Here is a 9,535-nt window from a genome sequence, read left to right on the forward strand (position 1 = left end):
CAACATTTTGCGGAAAATGCTAAAACCAAACAAGTAAATGAACAAGTAATAGTTCTATAACATAATTAACACAAAAAAAGTGTAATTATGACAATTACAAATATAGTTTTCCCTACTTTTTTCTTTCTCACTAACTTTTTCAAACATTATTTTCCAAATCTAATAATTTCTCGTAATTTGTGGAACAGTTCTTAGCAAGTTGCTCATTGCCTTTTCCCCCATGTTTTTGAAAGAAATCATACCAATCTGCTCAGGGTTCAAAGGTTTAAATACTTGTGAAAGGCATCAGAAAGCAGCACAAGAAAAGTGGTGTCAGTCCAGTTTTCAAAGGGACCCTATGAAGACTTTTCACTTCACTGTGCAGCTCTTTACGCTCACCGATTATTCAAAGTGCACATTTTCTGTAGTGTTGGTCTCAGTGCTCTCATCAGGGGTTTCAGTCATAAAAGAAGTTACCAGCTGCAGCAGGTAGCCGCTTTTACCAAACAAACTGTAATAAACCCAATGTACACCACCTGCCCATTTATCTAACATATTTGTCATAATAACAAAATGATGACAATATGTCGGGCTGCGTACCTGTCAGCCTGCTCTCCAGCCACATAGTGACCATAATATAGTGTTAAAATAAATGTAGCCAAAGCCACTGCCACTGCGCTCACTCACCTCATTAGTATGTGAGAAGCTAATCAAAATCTATCATGGTGTCCTTTCTGCCGGGCTGTCGGCCTGCTCCTCTTCCTCCTCCTCTTCCTCCTCCTCCTGCTGCTTGGAGCGCCTCCTGGAGGCCAGTTTGAAAATCCCAGCAAAGAGGAAGATCCCAGAAATGACAGCAAAGTAGCCACCATAGATGAGGAACTACGGGAAAGAAACAAGACATTATCAATCAAATCTACACTGCAGGAGGAGAACAGAAAATTTATTGCCAATAATTTTGACAAACATTTAAACCTTTCTCTATATTTTAAATGATTTTGAGTTTGGAAGATGTTTTTTTTTCCAATTTTGTTTAGAATTTCAACAGATTTTTTTCCCTCTTCTTTAAAATGTGGTTGGTAGTTTTATTCTATTTTTACCTCGAAGTTTTGGTGTGTTTTTTTTTTTTTTTTTTAAATTTTATTCTAATAACTCTCTGTGACACAGTATGTTCCTGAATGGTGAAATGCTAACAAAATGCCTGTATTGTTGTAGCTCCTCACCTGAGTGAAGACATCGAGGCCAAGACCAGCTGTGTCCACCACCACCACGGTGAGGACAGACTGCAGCATTAAGGCAATGAAGGTGTTCACTCCAAACACTAAGGCATAGCGCTGCATGTTGAGACTGGCTGCGATCTGATATCTAATGGGCCAGATGACAAGAAAACATCATGACATGAGGAAAGTTTACAGCAGTGTCTCCATAATTTTTTATATTATATTATTTAAACTTTCCATGACTTTTCAAGGAGCCAAAATATTTTTTTTCCTTGCCACACTTGCCCAACATTTTTTAAAAATGTAAGAATCAAACATAATCTCAGCATCCCCACTGATGTGTTCAAGAACACAAATTTGTTTTCATGGTTTCTGGTGATGATAAGTGGTGCAATTTTGCCAATTTTTAAAGAAAACATGTCTTCTAAGGTTGTTTTCTTAAAAAAGCAAAGACATATTTTATTTTCTATAAAAACTTCCAAACATTTTTTTAAAAAAAGCAGGATTTTCTTTCAAGAAAACATGCCTTCCCCTCTTAAATAAAATTTAAGGAATTAAAAAAAAGCCATTTTTTAAAAAAAGTTTTCTATAAAAACTGCCCCCAAAAAATCACCCAAAATAAAAATAATAAGAACTCAATCGGCAGTGAATAAATACAAAATACAGCCATTATTGACATGCCTAGTGAGCATACATTTAGGGAGAGATGGAACGCAGGGAGAAAATGAAGAAACTTTCATGATGCATTAATATACAAAAATATAACCATAAACCTGTCACACGTTGACACATATTAAAGCTACATTGTATCATCAGCTACAGAAAATAAATACCCCATGATGTTACAATAATGACTTTCCATGACTTTTCCAGGTTTTTCATGAGTGTGGGAACCCTGTATATACAAAAGCTGAAATAAGACAGTAATTAAACTTGAGAGACATCCAAATCCCCCCTTAACCGACAGCCCCCTCTAAAGAAGAAACAGCATGTTGAGATCCAGTAAGAAAGAACAGCAGATGAAAACACAGTAATCCCTCATGAGCTGGCAGCCGTGCTGCTTGTTTAAGCTCATGTTTGGTTTTTGTTGGGATGATGAATCCGTATTGTTCCCACACTTTTCCACCCAGAACACCAGGAGAGAGAACGTGCTCATAACTGTAAACCTCAAGTCTAATGTTTAGACTTTACTGTCGACAGCTGCTGCAACCTGACCCACAGTTACACAAGTTTTCCATTTCCCTTTTCTCTTTAAAGCCGTCTGTTCATATTGATGAAGAAACAATATGATTTTCTTCAGAAAGACATTATTGTCTCACTTACAGGGGGCTGAATATGTCTGATAACAACAAACACTGATCCATACTAAATACTCACCTCCTTTCAAAGCACTGACATTCTTTCTATCACTTTTGTAATATGACAGAAACTGTTTCACATTTATACAAATAACTATTTCATAATTGCAACAAATAAAAGCAACGGTTGAGTCATCCTGTCGCTATCAATCAAATGAAAATTAGTTATAGTGCGGCTCCATCTGCACTGTGATGATACCCAAGAGTGTCATCTCTTCAGTATCTGACCAAATGTCGCGTTCACAAGAACAAGACAGATGCAAGGTCACAGTGACCTTTGACAACCAAAATCTAATCAGTTCATCCTTGTGTCCAAGTGAACGTTTATGCCAAGTTTGAAGAAAATCCCTTTAAACCTTTAACCCTTTAAAACCTGAGCAAACTGGTTTGATTTCTTTCAAAACCATGGAAAGAAGACGATGAGCAACAAAAGAAATGACCCAAAATTTAGCAAGAAATAAGTGAAAATTACAAGAATATTACCTTAAAATTAGTTAAAAACAAAAAAGAAAAGAAAAAAGGAAAAAAACAAGCAAAGAAATGACCCAGATAAGTGCTTAAAAATTGTAATTACTTTGTGACATATGTTTAAAATATCATTATGATAAATATAAATATAGTTTTTTCCCTAGCTTTTTTTTTCTTTTTTACTTAGACATTTTTCCATAGCTTTCTAAAATTTGTTTTTAGCAATTTTTTTTGCAATTTGTGGAACATTTCTTACCAAGAGGCTCATTGCCCTTTTCCTATGTTTTTGAAAGAAATTGCACTAATTTTCTCAGAGTTCAAAGGTTTAATTACTTTTGAAAGGCATCAGAAAACAGCCCAAGAGAAGTGACATTGCTCTGGGTTTCAAAGGGTTAAGTTATCCCTTGATCTTTTGGATATAAAATGCCATCACTTCCTTGATTTATGCTGTTAGAAATTTGTGTGAAATTGTATCATAATTAGTGTATGAATTCTTGAGTTATGGTTAGAAACATATTTTTTGAGTTTGCAGTGACGTTGACCTTTGAGCACCAAATCAGTTCATTCTTGAGTCTAAGTGGACTTTAAATTTCAGTGAGCAACTATTCACAATTCATTCCTACAAAAGCCTTTCAAATAAGAGAAATGAACATTTCCTACAAGCTGTGATACAGTTTCAGTCAGACATTAATCTAAATTAACACTAAGTGACTTTTTTAAAAAGCTGCCTCTTTGTACTTACGTAGCCACGGTGATGAGCAGCATGTATATGGCTCTGAAGAGGATGTATGAGCTGTAACACAGCCAGATGTTCCTCACTGTGTCCATAACAAACACACACGCAGCCATCAGGAGGGAGAGGAGAAACAGAGCCAGTTCCCCCCACACAGCCCAGCACACAGGCAGATAACCCACCAGCAGAGCCGCCAGAGCTCCTGCGGACCAGCACAAAAACTGTTAGAAACACTGTTCGTCATACCTCAGTGACGTCTGTACGCAGGTCTGAAGCCTGAAGGGTTTACATTAACAGGGAGAGGAACTTTGGGTCCTATTTGTACAATCCATAGTGTATGACAGGGTTTCCCACACATTCATTTATTTGTGGCATCCCACCATGATCACATCTACCACCACAAATACATTTTCTATTTTTCAAGCTGGACTGTTCATTAATAGCGCTGCTAAAATATATGCATCATTCAGTTCTTTATTACACCTATTTCAAGGGGTGCAGAGCGTACTCTTAGCACAAGCGGACCAGCAGGACGTCGGGCGCAGTGAAACTGAAACTTAAGCGTTTATTGTGCTGAGTCTAAAAGTTTGCTTTCACTCACTCTGCAGCAGCCTCTCTTCTCACAATCAGAATCAGATGCTTTATTGATCCTCGGGGGGAAATTGTGGTTTGTTACAGTCGCTCTGATGCCAGCATAGAGAATTATCGCAAGTAGAAATAAGAACCATCACAAGTATATATAACATAAAAACAGAAATACAGCAATAGTAAATGATTAGCACTAATAAGTATGTATGTGTGTAAAAATAAACATGCCAAGAAATACAATGATAGACAATTAGTACTAATATGTAAATACTGAAATTATAATTTGGATAATCTGCTGAGAGTGTAAAATATAAAGCTGTGCCTTATGTTATGCAATGTATAAAACTAGTATGTAAGTTCAAAATATAAAAATATAAATGTGTGCAATGCTACAATGAACAACAGAGATATACATAAGTAAGAATAACAATATGAATATATACAATATGCGTCTCATGTTAAATATGGCCTACATTCAATCGATTCGATGTGATCAGCTTTGACTGCATAAACTGATCAATCATTCAGCCCCCGACTGAAGCACCTCAGACTGCTGCTGAGGGAAAAATATAACTCATGATACTGATGACTTTGGATTATTTTGTCAGTCTACTTTCATGCCACAGTTAAATCCATCTGACAGGGTATATTAACATATTTGGAAAAAAAGTCTACATCTAAAAAAACAAAAATAAAAATCTGACAAAGTGGCAGCTCTTACCTAGCAGTGTGGCCAGTGTCTCTACGTAGCCGTTGTAGATTTCATATTCCTGGGATGGACGAATGTTCTCCCACAGTGCCTGAGCGTAGTTGATGACCTGGAAGTAGCCGCAGGTGGCCAGCGCCCACCACAGCGACCAGGCCAGGAGGGACTGACATCTGTAGCACTTCAGGAAGTCATCAAACAAAATCTTTAACACCTCCACAAGACCGCTGCTATGCTTTCTTGTCTCAGGGGTGCTGCATATCTGCAGGGAGAGTGAAGGAGGCCAAACATGACAAAGTCTCTTCATACAAATACAGTTTCTCACATTTTAACAGTCCTGTATTATATTCAGATCCTTTACTTCAGTAAAGGTACTAATACCACCCCATGAAAGTACTCTGTAAAAGTCCAGTATTGAAAATGTTACTTAAGTAAAGGGAAGTAATTTTAATCAGGAAAATATACTTAAAGTATTTTAAGTAAAGTATCCAATGCAGAAAAAACTTTAAAAACAAACAATAAATGCCAAAACCTTCAGATTAGGAAAAAAAAAACATTTAAACTATAAATGACTTAAAAAAAATAAATACATTTTAAGAAACATCTAGAAACCTCAAAATTATTAGAGAAAATAAAAAAAACATCCGCAAAACCTAAAATTATAAGAAGAGAACATAAAAACCCAGAAAAGGCTCTACATTATAATGGAAATGCCAACATTAAAATTTAATAGAAAAAAAAACACTAAAAAACTCCCACATCAATATTTTGAATTATATAAAATAGAAGTAAATAAATGTAGAAAAACAACTTTGATTTAAATTATCCAAAAAAAACAATGAAAAAACAAAAGACTCAGCCATAATTTTCTGTCAATCGACTGATTAATCAACTAATCGCTGCAGCTGTACTTGTACAGACTGTTTGGTAATTCAGTTTATTACAAAAGATCATTTTTAAAAATGGTCATTTGTAAAGTAACTAAAGCGTTCAGATAACTGTAGTTAAGTAAAAAGCACAATATTTTCCTGTGAAATGTAGTTGGTTAAAAAGATAAAGTGGCCTGAAAAGAATGTACTTAGTTACACCACTGCATTTTAACAGAGGAAATCCCATCATGCCCTTGGTGTGACCTGAACATGCAGACTGTCACTCACTGTGCGGGCGTCATGGCCGTTCAAAGGCAACCTGCCTGATGAATCCTCCGCCTTCTCCAGCAGGGCCGTGCTGCTGGTGCGTGGCCTCTCCTCCGCTCCTTCTAGACCCTTGTGGAAGAACAAGCTCCTCTTGGGCATGGGCAGAAACCAGGGAGCAACGAAGGCCGCCGAGGCCGACGCCAGTGTGATGATGACGAGGTGGACCAGCTGAACTTTGGCCAAGGAGAGCAGGAGCTGTCCCATCAGAGATCCAGCAGCGGAGCCAAACAGCGTGATGCTGCGGCAGTAGCCCGTCACTCTCTGGTAGTGTGCCGGCTCCACCACACTGTAGATGTAGGCGTAGTAGGCCACCTCCGAGGCCGTGGCCAGTCCAAAGAAAAACTCTAGGAGCTGCATGGCCACCATGCCCTGCGTCTTCCATAACATTATATACGTAACTACTAAACTGGTGGCCTGCAGCAGCAACACGGGCTTATAACAGAGGTAGTCAGTGATCAGGAAGACGGGGAACAGCAACGCCAGGTAGGAATATGTCCAAACTGGATAGATTTCATTGACAACCTGCAGATAAGAAATGGAGATGTTCAGAAATAAGCAGCAGTGGAATGTAACTAAGTACATTTACTCAAGCACTGTATGAATATGAGGTACTTGTACTTTATTTTAGTATTTTCTTTGTATGCCACTTTATACTTTTGCTCCACTGTATTTCAGAGGGAAATATTGTACTTTTTTACTTCACTACATTTATCTGACAGCTTTAGTTACCTTAATATTATTGATTTTTGCATAAAAAACATAAGAGAAGATTAAAAAACATGCTATTTTGTAATAAATCAAACTACCCTACAGTTATACAAGCACAGCTGCAACAATTAGTTGATGAATCAGGTATGAAACAGAGATGCTTCACACACATTTTCAACCCGTTCATACTTGAGTTATGAGTTGAGTTCAGGAGATTGAGACGGATGCACGGTCACACAGTGACCTTTGAGGAAATTTGTGCCAAATTTGAAGAAATTCCCTCAAAGCCTACTTGAAATATCGAATTTACAAGCATGAGAGAGACATGAGGTCACAGTTATCGACCTTTTATCACCAAAATCCAATAACTTCATTAGTCTTATCTTCAAAAATTTCCTGCATTTCCTGCATTTCCTGCTCTGACTCATAGTAAGGTCTATAGCCAAAAAATGGCGGTAATTTGCGACTTAAGGTCTAGCCATGATAACGTCATTTGGGGCAAAAAACAATTTATCACTGCTTCTCGTAATGAAATAATTTTTTGGGCCAGCCTATAGCTTGACGGAGGTAATTATTTCAGGATTAAGCTGCAACAAAAGAATCTGACATTTTTTCCTGAGGGATAATCCCGTCTGGGCCAAGTGTGTCTGGGTTTGGTCGTTACTAGCCTGATAAAACGAAAAGACTGAACCATTCGAACACATCTAGTTGGATATTTTAGCAAACCTTAACACATTAACAGTTTAGGGGTGGCTGCTGGAAGAGCAGAAATATGGATCTCAATGTGAATTTGGGTTAGTTGTTCATTCAAATGTAAAATAGATTTAAACTGTCACAAAACCTCAGTATAACCCACTGCATGTTATCCAATCAGCATCAGCTTTGTGTCAGCTAGCAGGACAGAGGTGGGGCCAATAATGAGGAAACTTATTGAGCATGAGGAATGTGTTTCAATGCGCTGCTGCTCTGACACAATCAGCTTTTGTAGAGGTGTAACAAGGAACTAGAATAACTGCCATGTGGTTGTATTCCTCCACAAACCAGCAAAGTTGCAATTAAAGTTAACATCCATGTAAAAATAAATAAATAAAAAATAACATACCTAAAGACATCCAAAATTATATATATATGTATGTGTGTCTGTATGTATATCTAAATCACATATAAAACACATAACAACTGAAAATGATTAAAAATAAATAAATAAAAACATCAAAACCCCTCAAAAATATTAGAAAAAGAAGGGGACAAAAACACCCAAAATTATTTTTAAAGAAAAAAGAAAAAACATATCCAAAATTATATACTTATATATGTCAATATAGAAATAATCAAAAAAGAAAATGGGAAGAAAACATGAATAAACCCTCAAAATTATAAACAGAACTTAAAACAACACCAATAATCCTTACCAAAAAGTCAAATATTAAAAACAGAAAAATAAATATCAAAATAACTGGCAATTAATTTTCTGTGAACTGACTGAATAATCAACAACGGTTGCAGCTGTTATTATGTTCATTTTTTGGTCATTTAATTTATGGCAAAACATCATATTTTATGACCCTTTCTTATGTTTTTTTATGCAAAAATATTAATCTGTAAAGTAACTACAGCTGCCCGGTCAATGTAGTTTAGCAAAAAGTACAATATTTCCCTCTGAAATGTAATGGAGTAAAAGTACAAAGAGGCATGAAAAGAAAATACTCAAGTACAATTCAAGTGCTTCAGTTTCATACTAAAATGCAGTACTTGAGTAAATGTACATAGTTACATTGCACCAGCATTGAAATGTAAATTATGTGTCAGGTACAAATGTGATGCAAGGTGCTGAAAGCAGTCCCTCAGGCATTAGCCTTTAGCCCCGCGAGCTAACTCACCTGAGTCTCCGTCAGGTTCTTGTCCGGTCCCATCATGTAGGCGGTGAGGAAAGGCTCCGACGGCCGGAGGCTGGAGAAGAAGCCGTACACACAGAGCAGGAGAGTCGGGTCCAGAAAAGCCATGTTGGACCCACAAGCATGACCTCCACACGCCGCTCAGACTGACAGCCGACTGCTTCTTCTCTGGTGGTGTGAATGCTGATAGCTGGTGGTGAATGGACAGACTCAGATACACTACCGCCACCTGCTGGACTGATAGTGGAACTGCAGAGGACAGGATACCAAATTAAAATTATCTAAAAAGTATTCATTCAACTTATGTAAAGCAAATAACTCTAATCAGGGAAAAGTACCCAATGCTAAAATATCTTAAAAAATAAAGAAAACATGCAAACTCTGGAAATCAAAACCACCATTATTTTCATGACTCATACTTTAAATCATGTTTTTGTTTACTTTTCCAGAGCAACAATATGGGTGCAAAATGGAAATTATCAGGCACATACGGAGCAAGAGGTTGGAAATTCACTTCAAGCTCAGCACTGCAGAATAAATTTGCCATAGGTAAAATGCCATAGTCTACACTTGATGCTTTGCAGCCTGTTTTAAATGTAGAGAATACCACAAGGGGTTTGAAGATAGTTTGTTTGTTAGGAGGTTTTATTTAAAATTTTACAGGAAAAGAAGTCATAATATAATGAG

The 9,535-nt window shown here is 37.0% G+C and overlaps 1 protein-coding gene across 1 annotated transcript; it reads right to left on the reverse strand.

The window, feature by feature from the left end:
- Positions 1-255: 255 nt before the first annotated feature.
- slc19a2 (solute carrier family 19 member 2) lies at positions 256-9,006 on the reverse strand. The gene is made up of 6 exons (XM_042513344.1): positions 8,834-9,006; positions 6,207-6,767; positions 5,065-5,311; positions 3,765-3,957; positions 1,200-1,341; positions 256-858 (listed from the first exon to the last, which is right to left on the reverse strand). The coding sequence occupies exons 1-6, from the start codon at positions 8,954-8,956 to the stop codon at positions 700-702; spliced, it is 1,425 nt and encodes a 474-aa protein (XP_042369278.1). The 5' UTR covers positions 8,957-9,006; the 3' UTR covers positions 256-699.
- Between the last annotated feature and the right edge of the window lie 529 nt (positions 9,007-9,535).

The sequence above is a fragment of the Plectropomus leopardus genome, chromosome 24, assembly GCF_008729295.1.
Source record: "Plectropomus leopardus isolate mb chromosome 24, YSFRI_Pleo_2.0, whole genome shotgun sequence".
In the NCBI taxonomy this organism is placed as follows: Eukaryota; Metazoa; Chordata; class Actinopteri; order Perciformes; family Serranidae; genus Plectropomus; species Plectropomus leopardus.

Excerpts from the sequence above, each read along its gene's own strand:
- slc19a2 (XM_042513344.1), bottom strand. The coding sequence starts at position 8,956 with ATGGCTTTTCTGGACCCGACTCTCCTGCTCTGTGTGTACGGCTTCTTC. Across the intron at positions 5,312-6,206 it reads ACGGCCATGACGCCCGCACA|ATATGCAGCACCCCTGAGAC; the intron begins GTGAGTGACAGT and ends CTCTCCCTGCAG. Across the intron at positions 3,958-5,064 it reads GACACTGGCCACACTGCTAG|GAGCTCTGGCGGCTCTGCTG; the intron begins GTAAGAGCTGCC and ends GCTGGTCCGCAG.